Below are 16,132 nucleotides of genomic sequence, written 5' to 3' on the forward strand. Positions count from 1 at the left end.
ATTTCTCTTCTCTGTTTGTCATATTTCCACATTAGGTTCTAAGATATGAAAGAAACAGAAAAATTACAACACAAAACTTCCAGAACAGGGGAGATGGCTCAGCAGTTTATAACACGCACTACTCTTCAGGACCTGAGCTCTACTCCTAGGACCCACGTGGTGACTCACGGTTATTTGTAACTCCAGTCCCAGGAGACCTGGCCCCCTCTCTTCTGGCCTCTGAGGGCACTGCATACATGTGGTGCACAGATATACATACAGGCAATAACACACACACACACACACACACACACACACACACACACACACCCTTCCCAGAATAATAATCGCAACAACACTGAAACTGGCTATCATGGTCTGGCCTCTTACTAAATTCCCAGAGTGTTGCTCAGCCTTTTATACACTTAGTCTCCTCATTAGCCCTAAGGAAGAGAGAACCTCCCTTGTTTTTCAGGTACAGCATCTACATTTCAAAGAGGTTAAACATTGTGTCACAACCGAACATGCTGCCTCACGGCATGCCTTTAATCCCGAATGTGGGAGGCAGAGACAGGCAAGTCTATTCGAGTTCGAAGCCAACCTTGTCTACAAAGTGAGTCCAGGACAGCCAAGGCTACACACAGAGACACCCTGTCTCAAAAAAACCAAAACCAGAACAAAACAGAAAACAACAACAAAACATTGTCTCACCATGAAACAGAAGGAAAGTGCACTCCCTCTTAACATAATAACCAAATGCATGTGGCTGATTAACACAGAGGAAGCTCACACCAATACAAAGGGAAACCTAGCATACAAAGAGACCTCGCTGAGAGAAGTTGGTAAAGTGCTGTTACAAAGCTTGACGATGTAAATTTAGATGCCCACAGCTGTGTAAACAGACAGGCACACCTGTGCGTTCCCATCTGGGAGGCAGATCCCTGGAGTCATTGGCCAGCTAGCCCAGCCAGTCTGTGAATTCCAGGTTTGGTGAAAGAGCCTGTGTAAGAAAAAAAAAAGTAGAGAGGGGAATTGAGGCAGATGTGTACCTTAAGCACACACACACACAAGGAAATAGGGGAGAAAACATCAAACACAAAGCATATGAGTTAATGATGCAAATATAAACATCTAACATCATAAAATTTGCCATAGAAAATGGAGATTAAATTGTCATGATGCTGAATATAATAATTGGTTCTTAGACCTGACAGAGAAAGCATGAACAATCAAAGAAAAATAAATTAAAAAGGACGTCATCAAAACTAGAGACCTTTGGCCAGGCATGGTGGTACATACATGCCTTTAATCCCAGCACTCGGGAGGCAGAGGCAGGTGGATCACTGTGAGTTCGAGGCCAGCCTGGTCTACAAAGTAAGTCCAGGACAACCAAGGCTACACAGAGAAACCCAGTTGCAATAAGACAAACAAAAAAATAAATATAAATAAAAATAAAAATAAATAGAGACTTTTCCACTTCTAAGGACATTTTGGAAGTAGCAGGGCAGCCTACAGAATGGAAGGGAATATTAGCAAGGTACACATTTTATAAAGGCTTACTCAGCTCCAAGGGACCCAATGCCCTCTCTGGCCTCTGCAGGCACACACACACATATACATAAAATAATTAATAAACTTTAAAAAAGCATAATATCTAGAACATGTAAGGAAGTTTAAACATCCTACAATTCAGCAGCAAAAAGCCAACCCAGTTAAAATTATGAGCCAAAAACTTGAGAGAGTCTTCAAAGATGCAGGCAGCAGGGTTTAACAGCTACTCACCAGTTCCCATGAGGCACTGAGGAAAAGCAAGCAAAGCCACAGAGAAGTGCTCTGTAAGTGCCTATATGGGGCTCCTAGTCATAAGTATCATAAATAGAAAATTTTAAAATTGATGGCGATTTAGGGAAATGAAGATCCTGTTGAAAACAAAATTCCAGGAGCAGTTGGGAGAGATGGCTCAGCAGTTAGGAACACATGCTGCTCTTGCAGAGGACCCAGGTCAGATTCCCAGCACTCATGTCAGGCAGCTCACAGCCGCCTGTAATTCAGTCCCAAAGTTACAGTTTCCTTTCCTGGACTCTGCAGGTACCTGAGCTCACATGTCCATGACACAGACATGCACATACTCACATAATTAAAAATAAAACCTTCTTGAAAAAAAATCTAAGATAGTGACTTTTTTTTAAATACGAGTTTGGTGGTTCCTTAGAGGTGAAAATTTGAATGTAAATTTATCATAAAACCCATAAAATCTGCTTTTGATTATATATATTGGAACCAGCTGGGCAGTGGTAGCACACACTTTTAATCCCAGCACTTGGGAGGCAGAGGCAGGTGGATCTCTGCGAGTTTGAGGCTAGCAAAGCCAGTCCAGGACAGCCAGAGTGACACACAGAAATCCTGTCTTGAAAAACAACAAAAACAATAATGATAATAATAATAATAATAATAATAATAACAACAACAACAACAGGAACCAGATTCAAAAATGTTTTACACCAATGATATTACACAAGCCACCCAAATGTCTGTTTGGGAATGAATGGATAAACAAACTTTGTTATGTCCAAATTCTAGAGTACTATTTATCTATTAAAAGAAGAGTAAAGATCCGAGGCAGGTTTTCACATCAGTGAATATTGGAAATAGTAAAGAAGAAAAATAGCCATATACAGCAAAGGGTAGTTACTCTAATGGCTACATTTAGGTGAAGTTTATGGTGTGGCCATAGTCATAGAGACAGAAAAGAGAATAGATGTTATTAAGAGAAAGGGGAAGAGAGAAAATGGATATTTGAAATGATGAAGAGTTCTGGTAATGAATATCGTAACAGTTGGGAACATGGCAACATATTAGCATCATTCAACTGGACATTTAGAAATGGTAAAAATGGGGCTGGTGAGGTGGCTCGTAGGTAAAGGTGCTTGCTGCCAAGCCTGACCACCTGCGTTCGGTCCCCAGGGCCTACAGGGAAAACCAAATTCTATATAAAGAAGTAATGTAATTGAGCTGGAGAGATGGCTCAGAGCTTAAATGCACTGACTGCTCTTCCAAAAGTCATGAGTTTGATTCCCAGCAACCTACCACATGGTGGCTCACAACCATCTATGGTGAGATCTGGTACCCTCTTCTGGTGAGCAGGCAGAATGCTGAGTACACAATAAATAAATCTTTAAATCAAATTTTTAAAAAGGTAATGTAATTGAAAAGGTTAAAACGAGCTAAAAAATTGCTCGGTGGCTAGGAACCCTGGCTGTTCTTGCAGTGGATCAATGTTCAGTTCCCAGCATCCACACAGTGGCTCGCAGCCATCTGTACATCTGGTTTCAGGATGTACAGTGCCTGTTTCCGACCTCCACAGGCTCCAGGCTCACACCCAGCACTCACAGATACATGCAGGCAAGTCACTCATACACATAAAATAAAAATAACTCTTTAAAATTTTTAAAGGGTAAAATGACAACCTTTCCTTTGTCTATTCTTTTCATTATCGGTAGTTCTTTTTATTTTTAGTGCTAAATAATATTCCTTTGTGTGGGTCACCACGGTCTATGCAACTATTCTCTCACTGAAAGTCATCTTGGGTGTTTCAAGTTTTGAACAGTTTAACTAAAAGTGCTGTAAGCATGTACTTACAGATTTTATATGCTTTCATTTCTTCTATGGCTAGCAAAGAGTTCACTTGCTGGATCATGTGATAAGAGGTTTAGTTTTGAACATGCCAAACTGTATTCCAAAGTGGCTGTAACCTTTGTATTCCCAGCACATCTTGCCTTAGTGCTGTCCATGTTCTGGATTTGAGTCATTTTAATGGGTTTTAACTGGCTTGTTAATTCACATTTCCCTGGTAGCTTCAATGGGGAACATCTTTTTATATTTACTTAGCATTTTGTGTCCTTTTGGTGAATTATCCTTTTAGGTCCTTCGTCCATTTTTAATCAGATTGCTTGTGTTCTTGATGTTAGGTTTTAGGAATTCTTTATATAATCTAGATGGTAATTCTTCATTGGGTTGTTGTTAGGGTTTTTTTGTTTGTTTGTTTGTTTTTGTTTCTCTCAATATTTCCTCCTAGTCTGTGGCTTATCTTATTCTCTGAGATAAGAAAAGAGCTATGATTTTACTCCACTACAAGGATCAATAAACATCTGATAGCAACATGGCTGCCTGATACAGGATACATCTATAAGTACTCATTTATTGTACAGACTCGCTTATTGTATCCCTCTCCCAGGAGATTTGGTGGGCATGCTTAATTGAAGAAAATTAGGAATATCATCATCCAGTAAGAAAAGAAACCACCTGGTTAAAAGGGCCACCCAACTGTGTGACTGGCATAGCGGGCTGTGAGAGGAAGGCTAGAGGCTAGGTCTAGCCACTAACACAGACCCCGCACCTGCAGTGCCTGTCTCCCCCCTTTGCAAAGAATCATGGGAGACCAGCAAGGCTCCAGTTACTCCTTCTTCCTTTCTTACTTTAATCACTGTCTTGCTATGGAGCCCATGATCTGGCTATGGAGCCCATGATCTGGCTATGGAGCCCGTGACCTGGCTATGGAGCTGGTGATCTGGCTATGGAGCCCGTCATCTGGCTATGGAGCCACTATGTGGCCACAAACTGCAATCCTCCTGCCTCCGCAGCCTCTGGATTCTGGGTTCCAGGCATGTTTCATCACCCTTGGTGCTATATTCTTTCTTGACACTGGTGATGTCACAGTACTTGCTCAGTACTGTTATTTGTGATTTATGCACTGTTCCACATAGTATAAATTTTTAGAAAAATCCTTTAGGATACATAATATGATAACTAATCCAAGAAATTTTGGGTCAATCTACTTGAGAGAGTAGTAATTTGATTCCAACAATAAAAGAAGTTTTCTCATGGATTCAGCCACGTTCTTGTGTTCCTCTTCCCAATATAAGGACAATACTTCCTCGTTGTTGCTAAATTCTAAGAAGAAAGAAAGTGTACAAATGAGTCACCTATTTCCAGAGTCAGGGCTGAGAAGCTGTATAAATTTCTCCAGCCCCTGTGAGGACACATCAAAGTGGCTCTGAGAACAATCGCCTTTTGATGGCAAGTATGCAACTCGCCCTGCTCTGCACAGCCGCGTATCTGCTGCCAGGCTACCTGGCCCTGCCACTGTCCCGGGAAGCTGGAGACGTGAGCACACTGCAGTGGGAACTCGCTCAGGTACAAGGCTCTCTCACTTGGGCTTCTTCCTTAGTGTTAGGGTGACAGTGAGTATTCTTGGGCACGATGTTCCTGATTAGAAAGCAGTGTATACTTTTCGTGAGCAGCTGCCCACGTTGGCTTGCAGAGCCTGGCTGCGTGCTGATTGAGTGCCAGCTTTTTAATCGGCTATCTAGGTGGACTTGAGAGTGCCCTTCCTTTTCTGACCTTAATTTCTCCAGGTCAAAAACTGGACAACTATAGTAATGATGTCACCAAGCAGGGCTATTAGAAGACAATGCAATCCTCGAAATCCGATCAACGCTCAGGAATGGACATGTTATTAATATTTATTGCAACTTGAAGCTATTTTCATGAACTGTACTGAACTCTAAGGATGAGGCCTCCCAGTGAAGAGGCCTGCATATCACGTCACCTGGTGCTGTGCCGAGAGTCAAAAGCACCTGGATTCACATTCTTCCTGCCAATGGAGACAGGGATTGGGATAAGCTTTCCTAGATCAGAGACCATGTTTCTCTGAGTATATTGCTGAATAAGTGTAATAATTAATAAGTATAAAATGTCATTTGGTAAAATTGGATAATGACCGATAAACCTTAAGCATAAGAAAAATAGGACTATACTTCACATTCGGTTTGACTTTTTGTTGTTATTGTTGTTGTTTGTTTGTTTTTGTTTTTTGTTTTTTGAGAGAGGGTTTCTCCGTGTAGTCCTGGCTGTCCTGGACTTGCTTTGTAGCCCAGCCTGGCCTCGAACTCACAGAGATCTGCCTGTCTCTGCCTCCCCAATGCTGGGATTAAAGGCATGTGCCACCACCGCCTGGCCCAGTTTGACTTTTTTCAAGACCCAGTTGATCAACCAGATTCAACCACACTGAATCACCAATGTCTAACTGCTTCTACCTTACCAAACAGCATTTTTAGGAGTTTTGATCCAGCTTTCTCTAGGATGCTTTCACAAAGGCACTTAGGCCTTTTGCTTAGCACACAGATTGTCTAACAAAAGGAAGGACATTCCGTATTTGAGCCCAGACTGAGCTACACAGTGAGTTCCGGGCTAGCCTGTGCTGCAGATCAAAATTATATCTCAAATCAGCAACAGAAGGAGAAAAAAATGTCTTATTGAAGTCTATATCTCCAGAAAGGATATGATGTTTCTTATTTGTTTTTGTTTTTGTTTCTTAATTTATATTTATTTATTTATTTATTATGTATACATTACTCTGCCCACATGTACAACTGTAGGTCAGAAGAGGGCATTAGATCACGCTATACATGGTTGTGAGCCACCATGTGGTTGCTGGGAATTGAACCCAGGACCTCTGAAAGAACAGTTGGTGCTCTTAACCTCTGATCCATCTCTCCAGCCCTCTTATTTGTTTTTAAAGAAAGAATTCATTCATGATCATTGCGAGTAAATACTGAGAATGTGTTATATGAACGAAATGCCATGGCAACAGACAGGGGCCATGTCGGCTGTCAGTTTACTTTGGTAAAATGTACAGCATGTGTGCCTGGCCCCTGGGAAGGCATTGTAACGCCTGTGGGAGTCACCACCATTGTCAGTTCTCTCGTTTTCCCTGTGCACTCCCCGACACCAGGATGCTTTCAGACATCCAGTTGTGCTTGGGAAGGTCCAGGGGCTCTGGTTTATTCCGCCACCTCCTGGATGGGTTGTGCTAACAGCAGAAAGGGCCTGAGGGCAGAGAGAGTAGAGAGGGACAACGCAGACAAGGAAACTGCAGACCAGGCCTGCCACTAACTCAGTGCGTGAACCTGGACAAACCATGGATGCTATTAGCTGTGGTTTCTTCCTGAACAATTGACTCAGGCTAGTTAAACTTCCTGATTTCTTTCCCTCTACTAAAATGTTAACAGCCAGATCACAGCAGCTCTTACATAAGGTCTGTGCTGCCCACGGTCTGTCTTAATGTCTTAATGTGTGCTCTTGTGTGTGTGTGTGTGTGTGTGTGTGTGTGCGCGCGCGCGCGCGCGCGCCCATGCGTGAGCGCATGTATGTATGTGCATGTGAGTGTATGTGTGAGTATGTGCATGTATGTATTAGTGTGAGTATATGTGTGTATGTAAGTGTGTGTGAATGTATGTATGAGTGTGTGTGTATATGTGTGTGCGTGTGTGTAGGCCAGAGGTTGAGGTTAATATTGCATGGGTGTGGGAGCAGAGTTTGAGTTTTACAAGTCTTTGGTAACCTTCCTGTCTCTTCTCCCTGGCACTAGAGTAAAAAACATCAGTTTTTTACATGGGTTCTAGGAATCAGACTCAGGTCCTCAAAATTTTGAGGGATGCTCTGCTCTGACTGAGCCATGTTCCAGCCCTTAGTGAGCTCACTGAAAACACACTGACACATCCTACTGCACTAAAACTAAGATCAAGCTTTAGAAGGTGGGTGGGTGTTTGTCCTCAAAATATTTGTGGAGGATACAGTGGTGCAAAGACATCCTTCTCTTCACAGATGCAACCGCAGGCCAGTACTTCCTTATCAATATTCCATTTTCCTCACCAGTACATACTTACCTCACTCCATAGGAATTATCTTCAAATCGCTATGCAACCCCACAACAACAGCGTGTATAACAGATGCAGGTTTCCAAATAAACGACCGTAAAAGAGTCTTTACTCTCTGTCTGCCAGAATTATCTTAGGAAATTTTACCTTCACAACTCTAAAATGAAGGAGGCCAGCAGTCTAGCGATGAAACTCAAGGAAATGCAGATGTTCTTCGGCCTGCCCGTGACTGGGAAGCTATCCCCGCGCACCGTGGAAATAATGCGGAGACCCAGATGTGGAGTGCCAGATGTTGCAAAGTACTCACTAATGCCAAACAGCCCAAAATGGCATTCCAAAACTGTCACCTACAGGTGAGGTTCACCCGGGCTCATGAGGATGGAGGCAGCAATCCCTTCTCCTGAGAACTCACACCCTGTCTTGTTGTGTGCTCAGAATCACATCCTATACCTCAGACTTACCGCGGCCTGTGGTGGACCGAATCGTGAAAAAGGCTCTTGGAATGTGGAGCAAGCAGATCCCACTGAACTTCAGAAGAGTCATGCAAGGCACTGCGGACATCATGATCAGCTTTGCACGGGGAGGTAAGGAAGGCTCGTGCAGGCTGACCCTGTGTGCTCGCTTACCTGTTTGCTCCTGATGTCAGTGTTCTCCTTTCAAGACTCACACCTTTTCATGAGCACTACAGAGGGCTTTGATTGGTGAACATATGTTTAACATTTGAGCAGCCTTGGTTTCAATTCTTAGTATCACACACACACACACACACACACACACACATGCACAAGCACACACATACACGCACACATACACATTTTTAAGATCCTGAATCCAGTGAGCCTTCCTCATATGATGGTCATATGATGAGCAGTGATGAGCAATACATCTAATGAAAGACAAGTGGCTGGACCAAATCTACAGCCACCTCAGAAATTGGTACCAAGAGGGTCAACTAACAGGACTGGCCTCTCTCTGCAGAGGGAGGAAATGACCAAAGAAAACCTGAGCCTCTAACAGATAGCGTTGCCTTGTTTTGCAGATCATGGAGACAGCTTTCCATTTGATGGGCCAGGAAACACTCTAAGTCATGCTTTTGCACCTGGGTCAGGCCTAGGAGGAGATGCTCACTTTGACAAGGATGAGTACTGGACTGATGGTAACACAGGTAATGATCTATGGCTTTCCTACTACACATCTTTCCAGAAACCCTAGGCTTATACCGACTTTAATTTGATCATTTTAATTATAAGAATTAAAAGACACCTTAAGTGTCAAGTAATTCAGTATGTTTTAAATGTTTTATCTCATTTAATATCTTCTGGTTTTGGTGTGTGTGTGTGTGTGTGTGTGTGTGTGTGTGTGTGTGTGTGTGTGTGTGTGTGCTGTATAGAGACTCATGTGGTAGGAGAGAACTGACTCTCACAAGGTGTCCTCAGACCTTTGTTCTTGTGCTGTGGTACAAGCATACGCACATACACAAATTAAACAAAAATAAATAAATAAGATAATAAAAAAGTGAACCAGAAGAGCAGCTTGGGGCCCTAAGCTGGTCACAAAGCTAAAGGGTAAAACCGTTATCTGCCCCTTCCTATCCCAAATCTAGCAAAAGCCAAACAGTAAATTCATGATAACAACACAGGTAGCTATCTCAGAATTTGGGGCCGCGCAGAGCAGCTTCTAACTGACTACACAATTAAGACCAATGTGTGTGTGTGTGTGTGTGTGTGTGTGTGTGTGTGTGTGTGTGTGTGTGTAAGCTCACAAAATACTACCCATGTGTGCAGGCCAGAGGGGAAAAGCTGTCATAGTCTTTCCTCTGCTCTCCCCCTGGCTTCTCACTGGTTGGTTTAGGGTGTGCATTCTTAACCTGAAGCACCTTGCTAAAGGACCTGGTTCTTACTATTATTTTGACTTGAATGTGAAATGTCCCTGAGACTCCTGTGGTCCCCAGTTAGTGGCACTGTGAAGAAGTTATACCTCCTTTAGGAGGCCCATCTTGCTGGGGAAGCAGGTCATTGGGTTTTGATGGTTTACAGCATCCTACCTCGTTCTCTCTCTCTCTCTCTCTCTCTCTCTCTCTCTCTCTCTCTCTCTCTCTCTCTCTCTCCGTGTGTGTGTGTGTGTGTGTGTGTGTGTGTGTGTGTGTGTGTGTGTGTGAATTCTGATCTAAAGATTCCTGCTGCTGCTGCCCTGACTTCCCTGACATTATGGATTCCATCTTTCCAGCAACATAATCAAACGTAAACTCTTTCTCTCTTAAGTTGTTTTGGGCATCATGGTTTATCACAGCAACAGGGAAGTCGGTCATGTGTCCCCTCTTAGCCTATCTCTCTCTTGAAGGAGGTAACAAGTAACTATGGAAGGCTGGGGCTGGCTATTATTTTTCATTATGATGTGATCTATTATAGGACTTTATACAGCAATTTTAATATTTGCCATGTACACTTTACTGGTTGTAGGCGTGAACTTCCTGGTTGCTGCCACCCATGAATTTGGCCACTCTCTGGGTCTGGCTCACTCTTCTGTGCCCACTGCTGTGATGTACCCTACCTATGAAAGGCACACTGCAGAAGGCTTCCAGCTTACAGAGGACGACATTGCAGGAATTCAGAAGTTATATGGTAATAATTATGGCTTTCAAGAAAAGAGTGTCAGGCTTGACAGAAAGATGTCAGAAAACAGAACCTTCCCCAGAGAACCACAGTGAGACTTAAACCTGAGTGGCTATGCTGAAGGCCAACAGCATGTGAGGCTGGCCTGTGTAAGGCCCCGAGGTTATTCCTCAGCATTTCAGATGAATACAAATAAAGAGCTTCCGTGAAGCAACAGCCTCACAGTTCTGAAAAGGTTGCTTCCGATTATACATGTGAAGAGATATTAATTTTTATTTTTATTTAATTTTCACATATTTGTGTGATTGAGTGTGTGTGTAAGTTCACAAAATACTACACATATGTGCAGGCCAGAGGAAAATTTGCAAGAGTCAGTTCTCTTCTTTGGCTACATCGGTACCAGGACTTGAACTTGGGTCATCAGGGTAGGCATCTGAGCCCTTAGTCAGTGAGTGAGCCATGTCACCAGCTGATGTTTCATGCGTTAAGTTTCAGAAGTCCACTATGTGATGGAAGGTTATCATCCTTCGTCGCTCACCTCAGGTGAATTAGGATAGCTCCCACCCCCAGACATTACCCATAGCTGTCCACTGCCAAGGAGTTGCCCCACATGAGCAAATGTGACACAGTTTCTCTGTCTTTATAAACATATAGGGAAGTGTTCCCCGCAAAAGCAACAGCTATATAGTAGTCACTGTCCACAGGAGTTCTGAATGTTGTATGTCCCAGTCTCTCCTTTGTTTTGGTGAAATTCCAAACTCCATATTGCTTCAAAGGCAAGTGTGGGTCAGTATTTGCTTGATGAAGGTCATTAGAAATAGTATTTGGAAAACAGATGAAAAGGCATGATTTCAGCCAAGGACAATACAAGCCGTAAACTTCAAACCCCTACCCAGATCTAGCCAATGGACAGGACATTCTCCACAATTGAGTGGAGAGTGGGGTCTGACTTTCACACGAACTCTGGTGCCTCATATTTGACCACGCCCCCTGAATGAGGAGACCTGGTGGCACTCAGAGGAAGGATAGCAGGTTATCAAGAAGAGACTTGATACCCTATGAGCATATACAGGAGGAGGAAGTCCCCCTCAGTCACAGTCATAGGGGAGGGGAGTAAGGGGGAAATGGGAGGGAGGGAGGAATGAGAGGATACAGGGGATGGGATAACCATTGAGATGTAATAAGAATAAATTAATTAAAAAAAGAAAAAAGAAAAAGAAAAAGAAAGAGAAGGCAGGATAAACACCGATATCCCTGGGTAAAGATAAGGGAGGAAAGGCTCAAAGAAGAGAAGTGACTTGGCAGAGGTCTGTGGCTTCCAGATGCTTGAACAGCAGGTAGGTGGTGAGTTCAGGTGTGGGTGTGTCTTTCCACATCTCCGCCTTCTTAAAGTAACATGGACACAAAAATCCGAAATTACATATTCATCTTCATCAAACGTGTCCAAAAACCTTCTTCACACATAAGGAATGAGAATACACTGTGAAAAGATAAGCATCTTTGAATGATCAAAAAAAAAGAGAGAGAGAGCGAGACCTGTACTCAGGGAGACGGGTTTCTGCAGGAAAAGAAATGGTTGCTAACAGCTGTCGGGCCTAGAATCCACTGACTCAGCAGGGCCCGTGATGTGCACCTACCTCATTTGGCTAAGGAGAATAAGCAACTTTATACCACTCACTCTCGCCGCCTGCTGGCCTTCAGATGCATAGGATACTAAAGAGTGCTGAACACACAGTCATGCGACGTTCTCCTAAATTATAGTCGTTTTTGAGGCCAGTTCTGTCTGTGTCATTCTTGCTTTCTTTAACTTTCTGTGGAGAGCAAGCTGAAATGTGCAGTGAACCCCCTGCCTCTGTTTTCCTGTTGCTGGAGTTAAAAGCATGCCCCCCCACACACACACACATACCACATCCGCCAGTACAGATGGACTGGAGGAGGGAGGGTGTTTTATTTTGTTTTTTCTTTTGTGTGATGCTGGGAACTGAGCCTGTGTTTGCATAGATATAGAGTGTTTCCTGTGTGGTTTGTGACACAACTAGATGCTCTTGTTTTCTTGCTTCACAGGAAAGAGGACTAAGCTGTAGAAGATACGGACACGTCAAAGACACTCCCCGCCCATTCGCTGGGTTCTCCGCTGCATCCCACAATCAGAATGGGCAGAGGTCCTTCCTGAACCACATGCCAGCACCTGCCATGTTCTCGCTTGTACGGTGGGCGGGTGTCGCACATCCCTCTGAGGGTCACCTTCTAGCTAGTCTCGGGTAACATGGAGTTGATAGGCATCAATAAATGTTATGTGCACAAATAACCCCACTGCTTGTATTCCATGGTGAGATCACGCTGAAGTTCAGCGACAACGTGAGATAGGCCACACAACGAGGCAAAGACTAAGCCAAAACGAACTTAGATATTATCTAAGGTCCTTCAGGTACATCCTCACCAAATGGAGCAGGTGGGCACGCCACCTCTTTGTTAGTCGCTGGTGTATTCCCAAGATATGGCCTCTTCCTCATCCGTTTGGGCCAAGCCCACTCTGAATCTGCTGGGAAGCCAAGCTCTTCCCACAGAATGCCTGTACAGCGTCATTGTTAACACCAGCTCCCAAGTTCCTGCCCCATATCTCTGCTGACGTAGCTGCATGCTGGACCTGCCCCTCCCTGCCCTCCACCCACCCACCCAAGCCGACCTTGTGGGAGAGACTGCAGCCATAAAGACGTGTATTCATGAGGGATTTTACCCTGAATGACATAATGGAACAAAAGTAATATCAGAGGCATGAAGACGTGGGTTCAAATCTCCACAACCCATGAAAAAAGCGAGTAGTGGTAGAGGGAGCAGGATGGAGAGACAGAAGCGTAGCTGGGCTTGCTGATCGCCACCCTAGCTCTAGACTAGAGACTGAGAGACTCACTCTTAAGAAATAAGTTGGAGAGCGGCACATTGGGGCACTCAATACTCTCCTCTGGACTCTGAATGCACATCGATGCATACTGAACACACGCGCACGCGCACGGTGCAGGGAGGGAGAGAGGGCGGAAATAATAATGCCGGGTGCGCCCGCTGCCTTTGAAGCCTTCACGTAAGTTACACCAGGCGTTTCTCGATGGCCTTCTGCCTATAGCCCTCCACTCCTCTCCCCAGCGCTCTGCCCTTCAGACCCTTGGAAGCTAGGCTTCTCCTGAAACTCCATTTCCTGCTGTATTCTTTTCATGCTCCGAGACTCACTAACGTATTTCTCCAGGAAGCGGTCTCTAGGGGATCAGGACAAAGCTGCCCTCACATTCATGCTTGCGTGGTTCTCCCTGTGAAATAGAGAAACAGAAACATATTTTGTTTTGCTGATATAGATTACACCCCCATCACACACTCTACCTAGGTGCATCTCCTTCCTCTTCAATAGCACTCACAGACTTTGCTCAGTGCTCTAAAACTAAGAAACAGCCGCACAGCCACTAGGAATGCACGACGGAGGTGAAGCCCCAACCAGCATGGCAGGTGCTGGTATGTACTGACCGAAGCCCAAAGACACTTGAGCAGAGCGAAGCACGTCCGCAATGGTAAACAGGAAGTTACAAGTCGGTGAACTTGGCTTCCTGCTTCTGGGGACCACAGGGTTTGGCGTAAGCAAATGGCGTTCTGCATCAAGCATCCTTTTTGCTGGCTTCAGACTTGCCTTCTGTCTTGAGCAAGAGGAAGTCGGCTCTCTCTCTCTCTCTCTCTCTCTCTCTCTCTCTCTCTCTCTCTCTCTCTCTCTCTCTCTCTCTCTCTCTCTCTCTCTCTCTCTCTCTCTCTCTGGCAGGGCTGCCATCTGCTTTCCCTACGCAGCCTTCTCGCCACACCTGCAAATGCCAGGACGTTAGGTTGTCCCGGCTGGGTGGAGGATAAAGGACTGGAGGGGTGACAGGCTCTGAAGACGCCACACACTGGGTCCTGCTTGGCCAAACTGCCTGACTTTGCCTGTGTCCTGCCCTCCCCGGCTTGTCGGTGAGGGCCTCTCTTCAAAGTTGTCAGGACTGGCTCATGTCTTCCAATCAACTGACCTTTTGCTCGTATCTTCGGTTTGCAAATCCCTTCACAGTGGCTTGACTGATTCTCCTGGTGTTTGTAGTTTCACCCTGATGTCACCCTTGACTGAGAATAGAGACTCTTACTTATTAATAGGCATTCCGTAGTAAATAAAGGCCTGGGTTCTGTTTTAATAGTGCTGAAAGGCACAGCACCTGATAGTTGCCATGTTACCACGTTAACTATAATGTATAGATTAGTACTACTGGGTATATTTACAGTGTGAATTTAAAACATATTTCTGGGGTGTTTTATATTTTCTTTGTTTTTTTCTTTGTTATAATTTATTCACATTACATCCTGATTATTATCCCCTCGATCATATCTTCCTGTTTCCATCCTCCCTCCCTCCCTCTCCTGCCCTATTCCACTCTGCTACACCTCTGATGGCGGGGCGGAGGGGGGCGTGGAAGGGGGGAGGGCCTCCTCTCTTACCTTCTGACCACAGCCAATCAGGTCTCCTCCTGATAGTCTGCTTCCCCTTCCTCTGTGTGCCTGCAGGGCCTCCCTTCCAAGGGGAAGTGATCAAATCTCAGGCATCAGAGTTTAAAACATATATTTTTTTTGAGACTGGGTCTCTGTATCTCAGGCTGACCTAGACCTCACTATGTAACCAAGAACAACTTTTAACTTCCGCTTGTCCTGCACACACTGGTTCACACAGTGCTGGTGCTGGGGCCGGGGCCTTTTGCAAGGTGGGCAAACATCCTGCCAACTAAACCACGTGCCCAGCAGAAGCAAGCTTCCCAGGCACAGCACTGTGGGCATTTTCCTGAAGGAACACGGAGACCAACGGTAGAAAGACTGCTAAAGGGCACCCTTGTGCAGAAGCCTTGCGATCCAGGTGAGCTTTCAGGGCAGAAGGCAACAATGAACAAGGGCTGGCTTATGAGTCCCTGACCACACCTGGCCTCAGCTCTTATCTCCAGGAACAGAGTCAGCTATCCACCAGCCTGCCAGATGGCCTGTGCCCAGTCCCCTACATACAAGGTGGGGGAGGGGCTGGAAGAGATGGCTCAGAGGTTAAGAGCACTGGCTGTTCTTCCAGAGGTCATGAGTTCAATTCCCAGCAACCATAGGGTGGCTTTCAACCATCTATAATGTGATCTGGTGTCCTCTTCTGGCCTGCAGGTGTACATGCAGGCAGAATATTGCATATATAATAAATAAATAAATAAATATTTTAAAAAGAAAAAAAACACAAGGTAGGGGAAAATAATTCAGGCCAGATTTCTGCTCACAACTGTCTGTAATTCCAGGGAATCCAATGTGTTATTGGTCTCCACATGTAGGCAACTGCATACACGTAGACATACCTCCACAAACACACATGCATAAGGTAATTACAAGTAAGTCATATCATTTTGTTTTGTTTTATTTTCAAGACAGGGTTTCTCTGTGTAGCCTTAGCCGTCCTGGACTCACTTTGTAGACTAGGTTGGCCTCCACAGCGATCCACCTGCCTCTGCCTCCTGAGTGCTGGAATTAAAGGTGTGTGCCACCATGCCTGACACCATATCTTTTTAAAAAGAGAAAAATAATTCCTCCTTCAGTAAGTGCCATCTCAACTCATTCAATCATGCTGACTGGAACACTAGCACAGCAGAGACTGAACTTGACAGTTCTTCAGGAGAAACAAATGCCTGACAGGCTCTTTTGGGCAAAGATAAATAACTTTCTTTTGGGTCATCAGACCTTTTTCCTCACATCTTTCTTCTCTGAGAAGTACCCCTGACTTTCAGCAGACCTCAGTGGCCA

At 44.6% G+C, this 16,132-nt stretch overlaps 1 protein-coding gene across 1 annotated transcript; it reads left to right on the plus strand.

The window, feature by feature from the left end:
- Window positions 1-5,039: 5,039 nt before the first annotated feature.
- On the plus strand, window positions 5,040-12,605 carry MMP7 (matrix metallopeptidase 7). The gene is made up of 6 exons (XM_084783133.1): window positions 5,040-5,172; window positions 7,824-8,050; window positions 8,133-8,281; window positions 8,737-8,862; window positions 10,157-10,318; window positions 12,374-12,605. Exons 1-6 carry the CDS (start codon window positions 5,053-5,055, stop codon window positions 12,391-12,393), a joined length of 804 nt encoding a protein of 267 aa, XP_084639259.1. The 5' UTR covers window positions 5,040-5,052; the 3' UTR covers window positions 12,394-12,605.
- The last annotated feature ends 3,527 nt before the right edge of the window (window positions 12,606-16,132 follow it).

The sequence above is a fragment of the Acomys minous genome (assembly GCF_964271855.1).
Source record: "Acomys minous genome assembly, chromosome: 5".
Taxonomy (NCBI): Eukaryota; Metazoa; Chordata; class Mammalia; order Rodentia; family Muridae; genus Acomys; species Acomys minous.